This window comes from Cyanistes caeruleus, chromosome 9 (genome assembly GCF_971803275.1).
Source record: "Cyanistes caeruleus chromosome 9, bCyaCae1.hap1.1, whole genome shotgun sequence".
Classification (NCBI taxonomy): domain Eukaryota; kingdom Metazoa; phylum Chordata; class Aves; order Passeriformes; family Paridae; genus Cyanistes; species Cyanistes caeruleus.
In genome coordinates this window covers 3116020-3130187 of record NC_141709.1, presented here as the reverse complement: position 1 = coordinate 3130187, position 14168 = coordinate 3116020, and the positions used below count along the sequence as shown (strand labels likewise).

General features: G+C 52.5%; 1 protein-coding gene and 1 long non-coding RNA gene across 3 annotated transcripts; one reads left to right on the top strand and one right to left on the bottom strand.

Moving 5' to 3' along the window:
- Positions 1 to 331: 331 nt before the first annotated feature.
- On the bottom strand, positions 332 to 14168 carry STX6 (syntaxin 6). The gene is made up of 8 exons (XM_086902061.1): positions 14079 to 14168; positions 11420 to 11589; positions 10804 to 10898; positions 9043 to 9105; positions 6878 to 7000; positions 5547 to 5653; positions 3938 to 4032; positions 332 to 2448 (listed from the first exon to the last, which is right to left on the bottom strand). Exons 1-8 carry the CDS (start codon positions 14111 to 14113, stop codon positions 2372 to 2374), a joined length of 765 nt encoding a protein of 254 aa, XP_086758187.1. The 5' UTR covers positions 14114 to 14168; the 3' UTR covers positions 332 to 2371.
- LOC111932614 (uncharacterized) lies at positions 2378 to 9391 on the top strand. Of its 2 annotated transcripts, none has more exons than XR_015290448.1 (4): positions 2378 to 3522; positions 3911 to 5990; positions 7522 to 7680; positions 8572 to 9391. It is a non-coding gene; the product is annotated as an uncharacterized LOC111932614 (long non-coding RNA). The 2 variants fall into 2 exon arrangements; XR_015290447.1 differs by lacking the exon at positions 2378 to 3522 and having other exon boundaries at positions 4029 to 4302; positions 4425 to 5990.

The following is a 14168-nucleotide window of genomic DNA, read 5'->3' as shown; positions in this document are numbered from 1 at the left end:
GGGGGTTTTTTGGGATTCTTTTTTCCAGCCGTGGAAGGCAAAACACGTCCTTGGAATGACTGTCTCCAGCAGCAGTGGCATGGCAGCAATGGCTGCCCTCTGCACAGTGGTGCCCCACATCTGGGTACAGCTGTCTGCAGCAACCTCACAGCTGGGCACAGCTGCCCACAATGCTGAGGTGACCCCAGAAACTGCAGATGCTGCTTATGCCTCAAAAACCAGGAAGGTGATGCCTGGCAAATGCTGGTGGGAGAGCTCTTCCCACTCCCTGGTGCCAGCAGACCCCGAGCTTGTCCCGGGAGCAAGAGTCAGGCAAGAAGGAGCGGAGATCTACGCTGCTGCACCTTTATTTAGTGTTATAGGGAGGGGCACCACCAGCGACAGAAAAGCAAACGTGTACGGGGAAAGGGAGCAGAGACACTTGGGTGGCTTGTGGTGATATCAGCAGCTGGGCCACCCTCTGGACTACCAAAGGAGCAGTCCTGCATGGGAATCGTTCCCGAAGGATGCACAACCACGCTGCAAGTAACGCGGGGATCAGAGGTGTGCAAACACCGGCAGCGAGCCCCGCTCCCTGGCCAGACCCGCGCTCCCGGGAACCTGCTCTTGGAGAGGTACAGACCCACGGAGTGGCACAGACACCGCTACAGCCAGCCTTGGAAAGCAAACAGCACCCATCCCTGCAGGGATGCTCTGCAAGGATAAGGAGCTACTGGAATCACGAGCGCGGGTGGGCGCCGAGGCACCACGTGTGCGTTACTGAGGAGCACCCGGGCGGGCGGGGAGGCTCCGTCCAGCCCCGCCCGGCTGCGGAAGGCACGGAGCCGCCGGCTGAGCATCCAGCGTCTGCGGGAGGGACAGGGGGGCCACCCAGACCTCGCAGGGAGCCACGAAGCCGGGGGGAGGAGTGTTCAGTCCCGGAGGTAAAGCCGTCCGGTGGCAAGATTCTAAGGCGGGCGGGGGGGGGGGTTGGGGGAGGATGATTTTGGGGGCGATTTGCAATTTCAGCAGAAGTCTTTGCGTCAGCGCCAATTAACTTCCTCCCCCAGCCCCATCTGGGAGCCATAAGCCAGCCTGTGCTGAGTCTTTTCATGTTTGCAACTTAAAATATGGGAGCAGACTGGAGTAAGGAACCGTTTTTGCTTTCCTCAAGAGCCACCCCCTATCCCACAATCGGTGCTGGCAGCACGGCCCCTCTGCCTCTTCCTCAGCAGTGACACTCCCAGGTGAGCTTTTTCACCACAGATTTGGTGCTGCTGAGACAAACAACTGGGAGGTAACGAAAGGACTGGGAAGGAATACACAAACGTGATCTAGCTATGAATCTCCTGCACCTTTTGGTTGCTTACAACAGAGGTGTCCAAAAAATAGGGGTTGGGAAAAATTAAGACATCCTATTTACAAGTTCATATACACTTAAAATACACCACTGAGCACTGTTCCTCTGATCCTGTGTGTTGTGCACCCACAGAGAGAACATGGCTCTAATGCTCATCAAAAAAATCTTTAAAGTTTTTTTTTTCTTAAAAAAAATAAGTTATTTTAGACCTGACAAATCACTTGCCAAAGGGAAGCAGCTGTTAAACAGAAGCAGTGACTCAGTTATACAAGGGCAAAGAAAGCATCAGTCAACGAGCTTTAGAGGCCTGTATAATGAGGGAGGCAAGTTCAAAAGCTTCAAGACTCTTCCTCTCTGGCTCACGGCTGATTGCCAGCGTTCGGTGTGCAGCACCCCAGGGCTGAAGCTCTGGGGTGTCTGACGGGGCCTGGGTGGCTGATGGCAGGACAAAAAACCCTACAGCTCTGCCCCCTGCCCACTGCAGAGGGTAGGAAAGCTCTGGTAGGACTCATCGTGCTCTCTCTCTTGGCAGTGAATTGGTGCTACAGAGCCCGCCCACAGGAGGCAGGGAGGGGCAGGGGGAGCAGGGCCAGGGCTCCCCTCCCTTGCCGTAGCTCGGAGGGTTTCACCCTTCCCAGTAATGCTTGGGGCTGGCACTGGCAATGCAGTTTGTAATGCTCAGTGAATTCAGTAATTCCTCCCCAGGGCTCGCTGCTCTGTGTCCACCTCCCACCGGCTCCTACCTGCACCGCGTGGAAGCGCGGGGCTCGGGTCCCCCTCCAGCTCCGTGGGTCCAGACCCGGAGCCCGGGTCCAGAGTGCACCGCAGCACGGGAGGAGGCGGCTCCAGCCCTCCACCCCCTCGCCCCGGGGCCAGGGGAGATGCCGGCGCAGCCGAGCCGCAGTCCTTGGAGGAGGATGGTGAGAGCTGGGGATCTCTGTGGGCGGACGGAAACGGGGAGAGTTTCATTTCCCCGCGCTGCCGGGGCGAGGGGGCGGGGAGGGGGCGTCCCAGGAAGTTCAGTTTTTGTCATCACAGGACAAAAAACAGGATGAGCACCACTAGCAAGATGACGAAGAGGACAACAATTGCACACCACTGCCGTCGATCTGGAAAGAAAAGGAAGCATCAGTCTTCCTGCTTTAGTGCAGAAAGGAATACTGGGGCAGAATTTTTCTCCATGTACTCTTAGGAACTAAATTCAAGCTTAAGCCACAAAAAGCCAGAACGACAGCTCCTGTGGGAGAAAGGCTGTGGTACTGTATATTGCAGTGAGGCATTCTCCTCCAGGATACATTGGGGTTTGGGAACAGCTGTGGGAATTCTGAGGCTTCTGCCCAGCCAAGTTCAAACAGCTTTGAAAAGCTGGCTCAAAAGCAGTTGGGAGGAACAAGCAGAGAGCTGCTGTGTTTGCTGTTCATTCATGGAGTTAAGTGTTTGCCAGAGAAACAAGAAGGGATCCAGTGAAAGCTGCCCTGAGGAACTCTGCCAGGAAGAGATTGTGGCGGCTTCCCTTAGGACAGGGCCAGGAATCAGGTTTCTCTGGACATCCTGACACCTCGTTGGCTCAACACCACAACACCTCTGAGTGAGGATGATGCAGCAGTGGGGACAGGGCTGCGGGCACCCCCTCAACTCCTAGGCACAGCACTACCCCAGAAAAAGCCCTCCTGCTCTCCCTGGCATAGGTGATTCCAGCAGAAATGCTCTTTCACAACACTCAGAAACACTGCAGAAATCCATGTGTTTTCCCAGAGGAAAGGGCAGAGACACGGTTCACCCATGGTTGTGCTGCTGCTGAGCTACTGGTGACCCCAATTGCACTGTCAGCACTCCAAGAGGTCTCTCTAGGGCAGTATTCCCACCATCTCATAAATCCCTCGGACAGCCTAATCCAGCAGAGTGGGAATGCTTTTCCTCCTGCCAGGCTGCTGCCTTCCCAAGGTCCTGAGCACCCAGGGGAGAGGGGTGCTGGAGGAGGCGCTGGCTGGGCACGGTGCCACACTCGGAGACAGCCGGCACCACGGGACTTCCCAGCAGCCAGGCCGGGCTTCCTGTTTGCTCTGCCCACAGCCTTATAAGGACTTTTCTGTGGGTTCAGCACAGAATTCAGCTCTTTCCTCTACCAACTCAGAGAGATGTGACCGACAACAGGCCTGCAGGCGCCAGCAGCCCCAGGGCAGGTGGGATTTGGGAAGGGGATTGCCGCAGGCATTCTGGTTCGGGGAAACCACACACGGTGGCCGGTGTTTAATGACACCTTGACAGCTTTTGTTCCACAGGCAGCCTGGGAAACTGCAGCAGAGCAGGAGGCTGTAGAGCTCCCCCTCCCATCAGCTAGAGGGGGATTTTCCCAGCAGTAGCAGCATAAATAGAAAGGCATCTGTAAATAAAACAAAGGCAAGGGGACAGGCAGCAGAGCAGTGTCTGGGCAGGAGCAGCTGCCGGGCTTGGAAGCCTTCTGCCTTCTCCTTCTCTCAAGAACTGAGAGCTGCTCCCTCCCCTGGGCAGGGTGGGTGGGAGCACAGAGTCCCAGCCTGAAGATCCAAGGGCTTGTCTCTCCCTTTCCAGGACTGGATCCCACTTCCCAGGACCTACCACTCGTCATGTGAGACACTTTGGCGAGTTTCTTCATGACGTTATCAAGGCGCGACTGAGTGCTGTCTAACTCGTGGGAGAAGTCATCCAGCATCCTGAGGACACAGAAGTGGGGCACTGGTCAGCACGTGGCACATCCCTTGGGGGTTCTGCTCACACACATGGATCAAAACACTGATGCGAGCAGAGTGTCACACCTTGGCAGCCAAAATTAATGTGGCCTCCTCTCCTCTCCTGGAAGCATCCAAGGGAGGGGAGAAAACCTGCTGAAACAGAAACTCTGCTTTGGTGGGAAGTAACTTGGGATTCCTGCCAGGCTGATCCTCCCTGTGTGTTTGTGGCTGAACTCTACACACATCTGCAAGGTGAGGAGAGGGGGGGCGTGGGCTTCCTCCTTACAAAAGGAAAGTCTCATTTATAATCTGTGATTAGCAGACACTGGTTAGATCTATGTCAGCCTGGACTTTAAATCTCTTCTCTTGTTCAGGGCTTGCAGTTTAAAATCTTGTTTCAGTCATGGATCAAGTGGGAATGAGATCTGCAGTTGCTTTTAAGGTGCTTTTCAAGCTCTGCATGGAAGTTACCCTTTTACTTCCTCCACACAATGACTGTAATGAATCTGAAAGCCTTCCTGAATCCATGCTTTGTCAATGCCAGTGCGCATCCAGAGTCAAGGTACCAATCCAATTGTCTCCAGCCAGTGGGACTTTAAAGCTTAATGCATTTAAAAGGACAGACTTCTTCATTTGGAGTGCCAGGGCACTTGTTAAACCTTCATTCAGTGGGGAGAACCTCACTGTGGTAGTTATGAGCTAATCTAGCAAGCACTGATGGCTTGTGTGATGATCTAGAAACAGACACGCCACACTAATTTCCTCTGTGAGAGCAGAGGATTTTCATGCTGCATAACTTCACACAGGAGGCAGGTTGAAAGTTCCTCCTCTCCATCAAAGATGAAATCACTTCACAAGGGACATGGCCCTCCAGACTCCTACCAGCCAGACAAGGAGGGGGTTTTAGCCATGAACCCTTCAAGCCTTTCTGGAAGCATAGCTGTTAGCCTGCACAACTGGGAACTTGTTTGCAAAGGACAAGAACTGGGAAAGAAATCTAATTTATATGTAAATGGATGGATGCAAAATGACTTTGCGAGCTGCCCTTTAACCCTTTGCGTGGGTGAGGGTTATTTTTAACCTCAGTGATGAAGAGCAGCTCTGTGCTGTTTCAGAGCTGAGAGCTCCTGGCCCCAGCAGCTGTCCAGGGCCAGCACAAAACCCTGTAGAGGGGATAAGTGGCCAGTATCTGCATTGCACAGCACCTCCTTCCCTCATCTGCTGGCTGCCTGAGGGGAAGCATGTGAAAAACAGAGGAGGAAAGGTAAGGTGGCAGTTAAACCTGCCCTAGATGAAGGCTTCTAAAGGAAAGAGGTTGCAGTTGGATCCTTGCAGACTGCAGTACAAAATGCTTTCCACAGGCTGGCAGGGAGAGGCTGCCTGAGGGACCAGTGAAAATTCCAGGCTGTACCAGAGGCAGAGATAGGTGTGTGAGGACATACAGCCATGTTGCAGCCAGCTCCATGCCAGGTTTTTGCCACATGTCTCACACTTACACTGCTTGCTCTTCCAGCTCCCCGCCAATGCGCTGGGACATGTTCTTCAGCACCCCGATGCTGCCAGAGACCAGCTCCAACTGCTCATCCTGCTGCTCCACAATCAGCTGGGGCCAAAGAGAAGGGAAACAGGCAATTACAGATCTGCTGCCTGTAGCTGGGTTGGAGCCAGCCCAGCCAGTGGACAGGCACTCGCTGCTCAGCCAGCATCAGCTGTGAGGCCTGGGCTCAGACCTAAGCCACCAGGAATGAGGACTGCATTCCCAAGAAATGCTGGAGAGGAGACAGCCAAGGGAAAGCCTCCACGGCATGGTGTCCCCATGGCACAGCAGGCTGCAGCCTCCAGACATCCCTGTAAATCCAGCCTGAGGTCATCCATGCTACACACACAGCTGAAGTGGCTTTAGAAAGCTCCAAGAGCTGGTCATCTAAACCCTTGGCAAGGTAAGCAGGCCAGGGATGCTGTGCCTGGGAAATGCCACCTGGAATGTGCTGCAGCTAACACAGAGTTAATGCAAGCAGAAGGCTGTTGCAGCTTCTACAGCTAAAAATAGCCAGCCTGGCTCTGAATGTGCCAAAGGAGTAAGTCTCCTGCTGTTTTAAGTCATTTTCAGGACACAGTCACGCTAAGGATTAGCTTTACCCTAGTTACCTATTTCTGAAGCTACTTATCTCCCTGGAGTCAGTAGGTAAAACGTGTCTGGAAGCCGAGGTGGCACCATGGGTCAGGAGCTTTAGCAGAGTTTGCCACCTCAGAGTCACTGCCTGTGTCAAGGCCCTGTAGTTCTCCAGTCTGTGCCCGGCCTGGGCACTTCTCCAGGCAAACTCCCGTGTCAGCTGGGAAGTGCAGCTGGGAAGTGCCTCACCAGGGGTTCTCCCAAACCCTCACACAGCCTTTCTCACTAATCTCACGGTGACAAAAGCAGGAAAAGGAAGCAGGCGCGTGCTCCTGCTCCCAGCCTGTTCTGATGGGAGATGCACACAAACAACACCAAACATTTTTTAACCAGGGGAAGTTGCATAAGACAAACGGGCCCTTTTCTTTTTTCAGTGTTTCTACTCTTCCAAGGATTTCAGCAATCCTTGTACTATTAAATCTTAGTGTGCTACATCTTCCAGATTGTTCCGACCGCGTCCTAAATGCAGCAGAAGCCCCACGCCTCCAGGGTTAAAAACTTTGTGTCAGATCACCCAAAGCTGTCCTGCACAGGAAATGCATGCACAAACACATGCCACAAGCAAAGAGGAGGAATGTCAGGCTCCTGGAGCCAGTCCCCCTGGCACCCATTTGGCAAGCAAAGCTATTTAGTCTGTGATGCCAGCTGCCTTACCTGTTGTTGAGCTTGCTGCTCCTCGATGAAATGTGAATTTGCTAATTGCAGCTCCCGGTCCAGACGGCTGTATTTGTCAGGTCCAGAGCTCCAACTCTGACTCCCACTCTCTCCTAGGAGTGCCTAAACAGATGCAGAGAGCTCTTAGCAACACCCTTGTGTCTGCTCACAACCCGTCTACAGGGTGAGGTGGGAAGGCACACAAGGCAACCCTCATGTAGACATGCACACAGCATCCCTTTCCTTCTGCTCTGCTGCTACTCAGCCAAAGTGCTGTCATGAACTAAACCAACACAGAGCCAAAATGCCAGCCTGGGAAGTCTCTGCAGCCTGGAATTGCAGAGATGCCTCTCCAGCAGCAGGAGAGCTGGAGTGTGGCCGACTGACAGTGCATGCAGGAGGCCTGCACAGCACAAAGGGCTGGCAGAGGCCTGCTCAAGAGGCAGCACTGTGTGCTAGGACATGTGAACTGGGAAATGTCCGGATATATTGTGTTAACAGATGTACAGCTCCAACTGAGCACTCTGCTGCTAATGACAGGGGCTTAAGAGGGTCTGGATAAAGTACTTAACTAGTTGAGCTAACAGTAAAATAATGCAATATATAACCAGAGCAGTGCTGTATGCTTATGTTCTATAATCCAGGCTCTTCAGCTGCCAGCATACAAAGTTACCCTTGCTGCCTGCCCTACAACCTGAACAGAGAAACTTGTGCAAAGCCTGCACAGATGTGTCTTTCCAGCCAAGTATGTCTGGTTCCTGAAAGGGGAATAACCCTAGCTGGAGAGTAAACATGACCTGCAGGTAAGAAACTGAATGCTGCAATCCTAGGGAAGGGTTAGGGACTCTGCCTTCCAGTGTGAAAGCCAGGCTGACTTGTAACGAGACCATCCTGCAGCTCCTGGCTGTGGGCAGGATGGAATGACTGAGTATTTGTGAAGAACAGCAAGACAATGACCAGGCTGCTCTGTCAGGCTGCAAACAAGATGGTCTCTATGGTTCATCTGACTTTTAAGGTTCAAGGAGGGGTGAGGAAAGCTGACAGACTGACCATGCAGGAAGAAGCCAGCAGGACATCTGGCTTTGTCTGCCCCTGAGACACTGAGCAAGCTCCTGATCCCTCCAGTTTGTGGCAAGGGCAGCTCCTTTTTATTTAATGCAGTGCACTAGCTTTGCCTGCAGCTTCAATAGAAAGGGCCTGTTGGCCAGGCTGGGCTGTGAGGGTCAGGTCACTGCTAGCCAGCCCCTCAGACACAAAGCCCAGCACTTGCAGTCTGGAATGAAGGCGAGGGGCTGGGAAGGGAGAGGAAGGCAGCAAGGGGAAGTCAGTTTTCCTGACCAGATGCCGCTGTGTGAGCTGGGCCATATGGTCTCCTGCAGCTATCAGGAACCTCATGCAAAAGAAAGCAGCAAATTGCAGGGAAAGCTACAGACTAGTTTAAGCATGAGTGTCAGGGACTTTGCTGCTGGGAGTGTTCCCCAAGCACGTCAATTAACCCTGTGACAAGCTCAGGAATGAGCTCTGTGCTTCTCAGTTTGTTGTTTTGCCACGTGTGGTAAGGCTGATGCAGTACAGACAATTAACTGTATGAAGCATGTTTACTGGATTGGGTCTGGAAATCAGCTCCAGGATCTCCTTACAGCCTCCCCATCAGCCAGGAAGGAGCACAAGCTGCATCTATTTCTATTCCTTAGATTACAAGTGCAGACAACATGAGACTCCTCGAGCTCCTTCCATCTTCTTACATGGCTATTACGAGAAGCAGCTGCATGAAAGGATATTGCACCATCTTGGATCCTAAATCCAGCAGAGCGCAGGATTACATTCATTGACATGGATTCTGAGCTGGTTCCCCCCTCGAGGAGGAGGAGGAGGAGGGAGATTTCCCTTTCCATGGCATGATGCAATGCTGACAGTTGTACACAACCAGCTCTGAAGACAGAGACAGATGGTGAGTGCTGACTTACTGCTCTGAGTGACAGGCTTGGGAGAGGCTGGCAGCAATGTGCCTGTGAGAACCAGCTTTCCCAGAGCAGCCAAATGGACACGGCTCAAACACAGCTTGGCTGCAGCGTGTGAGCCCCTTCCCACACCACAGGTTTGTAAGGGGATGGACTCCAGACAGGATATACACTTTAGCAGATGTACATGGTTCTGGTTCTCACCTGCCTGTTTTTTCTTTCAGCCAGTGCTTGCATGGAAGAGTTTGACATCTGATCCTTCATGTCCTGTTTGTTCAACAAAAGAAGCAGCATGTGAGCATTGGATTTGAGGTGACAGGCAGATTCAGGTGCTACAGGGCTGTCTACACCCACCAAGGCTTCCACAAGGGGGAATGAGGGAAGGGATATTTTCTTTCAGAGTCTGAAAACACACTGTAGAAAGTTTCATTGTTATACTAATACTGGAATCAACAGCATTGGGATATTTTGAAAATATTCTTCATTTACTACTCATTTTGCTCCACTACAACCACAACTACTTTGATTTGTATAATAAACTCATGTTCCCACTGACAGAATGTAAGGAAGTGTTTGTCAAGGCCCTGAAGCCTATAACCTCCTGTGATTTATTCCCAACTGCATCTGCTTTAATACTCTGTAGTATGAGGTAGATTTCCTGTTCTGTGGCCATCTTCTCTGACTGTATCAGAGAAGATCTCTTCTCTCCTACCAATTAATTTTTGCTGTGGAGCTCCTGCAGAAGGTCACTAACCACAGAAAGCTCTCCATCACAATGTAACATAACCTAGTTCTCATAAATTAGCAAGTAGTCAATGTCATCCGGCAGAGGCTGATCCACCAGCAGAGTTCTGCTGCCATCAGAGCATTCATGCGTGTGTTTTACCGTTCAGAGGTGTGCCACACATCACCAAAGAGCAGGACCACATCCCTCCTGGTTAATTCTCACTGGTTGCAGGGCATCACTAATTCCTCTGTGGGAACTGGAAATCAGCTGCACAGGGCCACTTATAAATTTCATTTCCCAGTGGGAGACACTGCTCTAAAACCCACTAGCCAACATTTTTTTAGCCAGGAAAAGAGGACCAGAGAGCAGGCTTGCCTGATCCTGCCCATTAGGGAGTGGACTACACCGAGGGCAAGGCAACAAACATATGCCTGCTACCTGGGGCCAGTGTGGTTTTGGGATCAGTTCCCAGGCAGCAAGCCTTAGGAACTGTATCCAGACCACAGGACTGCAGGTAGGGTAACAGGCTTGCTGCCAGCCACACCAGTGCATTCTGTGGAGCAGGAACATCAGAGCCATAAGGGGCAGCAGAAATTCAGTGTAACTATTAATAGACAGAAAACTTCCTAACCAGTAGTTTGTTACCAGGCACTGAAGCTTTTGGAAAGATGTTTCTTCTCTATTTGTTACCACCAAGTTGTTAAAATCCTCTTTTTGCTTCTCAAGCATAAGCTTAAACTAAAAAAAAAAAAAAATCTTCCTCAAGTTAAAAATAAATCCAGTGGTTTGTTTGGACTATTTTGCAGGGGTAGGAGGTTGAAGTCACCATGTCAATGACACCAGGCTTTAACCATCTGTCAGTGTTCAAAGTGGTCTCCCTGTTGCTGAAAACCAGACATTCACAATTTCCCTCAGCCCTGAAGGGAGGCTCCACATTGCACCTGGGTCTTCACTCTTCCTCCCATTACCACAGGCTCCCAGCTCGCTGTTGCCACAGCTGTGTCAAGAGTTCAAGGGTCAGCAGCATAAAAAGGAGGGAATTCCATGGGGCACCTGCACCCCAAAACCCTTCTGGGCAGCTCCAGGAGGGAAAGCACGGGGAAGCCTGAGACTCAGCAGGTAGGAGGTTTATTCTCTGCTCTCCAGTCCAGCACAGAACAGCCCCAAACTTTCCTTTTTTAACCATCTAATGCCCCCTATGCCTTCCCAGGCCCTGAGCCCAAGGGCAGGTTCCTTACCCTGACCACCTGCCGTGTGCTGGTGATGAAGGCTTTGCGGATCCCCAGCTCTGTGGCATCGAGGTTGAATTTCCGCGGGTTTGCCTCGACAATGCCTGGGCACCGAGTCAAGGAGTCCCCGGAAGCGGTGTTGGGTACACACACATGGACACACAAACCCTGAGCGTGCCACTGTGTTGTGCCTGTTCCCAAAATCTGATTAGCAAAGTACAGCACACTGGATGGAAAAGGAGGCATGGCAGGAATGTGCCGTGCAGCGCACGCGCAAGGTTTCTCTTTTCCATGGTTTTTTTTGGTTCTGTGATGCTGCGCAGCGTTTTCAGGAGCACTCAGAGGAACACAAGGGAAAAGGAATATTTCTGGAAGCCAGCCTAGAGAACAAAATGACTCCACAGAAATCCAGATTCACACAACACAATAGGTTTTCTAGAACAAAGCATCTTAGAATATACCTTGCAAAAAGGGAAACAAAAATCCTTAACTTAATTTCTCATTTGCAATTTGAGAAAAGCTGATGTGAATCCAAAATACAATCCCAAACAGTCCTGATTTTTGCAGAGTAATTAGGACTTGGCTATTCAGTACAACTTGAGAACTGCAACTACAAAAAGGATATTAATGGTTTCATCCAAGTCTTCCAGGTCCCACTCGATGCTCCGCAGGTTGTTCCTGAGCTCATTAGTGGTCCAGTCGATTTCTTCTCTTGTGGCGATGGAGGGATCTTGCAAGAGCTCTGTCCACCTCTGGAAGAGCCCCTGGGCAGTGTTCACGGCTTTCTGCACCTCCCTGCAGCCGGCAGGAGAGTGAAAAGAAGCCATGAATTATCATCAGCTGCCCTGCAGCAGTGACACTGGGACAGCCCCGTGTCCAGCTGAGCAGGGATGCCACAGCTTCCTCCCAAACATCCTTCCTTCCAACTCTGTGTTTATTTTGTAAAATAAGGATTTGCCCTGTACCTTGCTGCAGCATGAAGGGACCTATTTCTTCAGGGGAAGCTGCTGAGTGTCACCCAGGCAAGCCAGGGCAGAGGGTCTGAACAAGGCAGATCTTTGGCAATCTGTGCTTTGCATTCCTCTCTCAACAGTTTTCCTCTCAAGGCCCTTAACTACCTATGTAAGATACCCCAAGGGCACACAGAGTTACGGGAACTGTCCCCACACCACAGCCAGGCAGATTGTTGAGCGCAGCACTGTTTATTTTAATTCAGCATTTAAAAAAATACACAGCCCTGCTACACTGGCTTAGGAAACACAAGTTTTTTCTGCTGCTCTAAGCTCTTTTGGAGATGAGTGCATTCACAGCAGGGAAAGGTATTGCTGATAGCTCTGGTTTGGGGCGAGCAGGTTTGTAAATTTGGGTCACAGACTCTCATTGTGGTTATCTGCATTTACAAACTCTGCAGTCCCAAAATGTGAACTGCTCCCTCAGGTTCACAGGAAGCTGGGATTAGGAAGGGAGACGAGATCAGACTGTGCTGGTGTCCAAGGAGGCCACCATGAGCTTGCACGCAGCAGCCAGATGTTTCACCCCTGTGAAGGAAAACGGGGGAGGTCCAGGACAGATGAACTGAGGTGCCAGGACTGCAGCTCTCTAAATTCCTCCAGGGCCTGAACTCCTCCAATTGCTGTCTAAGCTGCAGTTTCTCAGCACTCTCTCCTCTCCTCGCACGTCCCTCCTCTCCTCGCACGCCTACAGCTCCAAGTCTGCCACGCTGAGTGGCCTAAAGTCAGCAGCCTGCACTGAGGATCTGGAAAACTTCATTCCCTCCTCTACTTGCCAGCACAAGTTTTGGTTTTGTTTGTCGGGTTTTGTTTTTTTTTTAATCTGAGCACATTTGTGGAAGTCCCCAGCAGCAAGAATGTAAAGCAGAGCTGGATGTCCTCTGATGGGAGGAGTACAGTCACCTAAGTTGCTAACAGCAACTCTGGTGGCTACACCACCACCACCAGCCCCTCTGACCTGCCAGGTAATAATTAACTCTGGGAGTGGCAGCACATCCCCTTTCCAGAGAGAACATCTCTGGAAAGTTTGACAGGACGCTTGCTCCCCACCCATGGCGACTCCTACACTTTCCTCTTAGCATGAGTTCAACCTGGTAGAGGGATTCCATTTCCCTGGCTGCACCAATATCCCTTCCCACACTTCCCTGTGCCCACATGGCTCTCCCAAACACCCCACCAGGAGCCCCTCTGCTGCTCCTCAGGGCTGTTTCACTGTGACACGAGGCAGAAGACCCCAGCACAAGCTGAAGGTGGCCCCAGGGCAGTGTTTAGTGATTGAGCTGCTTTCACAGAATTGCTGGAGTTGGAAGGCACCTCCGTGGATCACCCAGTCCAAACCCCCTGTCAAGGCACCATCAGCTAGAGCAGGGGACACAGGGATACCTCCAGAGGGGTTGGGAATGTCTCCAGCAAACTCCATGACCCCCCTAGGAAGCCTTCTCCAGTGCTCTGCCTCCCTCAGTCTAAAGAATTTCTTCCTCACGTTGAGCTGGAACTTCTTGTGTTTTAGTTTATGGCCATTGCTCCGTGTCCTGTTGATGCAAAGGGTCTGGTACCATCCTCCTGACACCCTTTAGAAATATTTATATGCATTGATGAGATCCTCTCAGTCTTCTCTGGACTAAACAGGCTCAGCTCCTCACCAGAGAGATGCTCCAGACCCCAAATTATCTTTGTGGCCTCCAGCGGACCCTCTCCAGTTGCTCCAACAGAGCTCCTTTCACCCTATTAATGACAATTTTCCTTTGGTCACCTTTAGCTGCTATTTCCCTGCGTTCAGGCTCTTCTCTGCAGGCTTCCTCTCATGGCCATTGTTTGTCCCACAGTCTGCTCCCTGCTCCTCTCCACCTTTCCCCACGGTCACTCCGGCCTCCAGCCGCGATCGCCCAGCCCCGCTCTGCCCACTGTCCCCAAGGCGCACCTGCAGCCAAGGCCGGGGGGACCCTCACAGAGCCCGGGGAGGCCCTCACAGAGCCCGGGGAGGCCCTGCCACGGACCGGCACCTGCCCGCCTCACCTCAGCGCCTCCCGCGCCGGGCCGACATCGCCGGACGGGCCCCGGAACCCTCGCTCAGCCCCTCAGCAGCACGGAGGGGCCTGGCCGCCATTTTCTCCCCCCCCCCCCCCAGACCCCCGCCCGCTGCTCGCCCCCCGCTCCGCGGGCCTCCCGCTCTGCGGGACGGCCGTGCCCTCCCTACTCCGCGCCCGAACGCGGCCCTGGACGGCTGCGCGTCCCTCTGCCCGTGCCCCGGAGCCCGCCGAGCGCGGCGCTCACCCCTTCACCACGAAGAAGGGGTCCTCCATCGACATGGCGCTGCCGCCGCCTCACGCCACGGCCGCCGCCAGGCCACGCCCCCATCGCCAG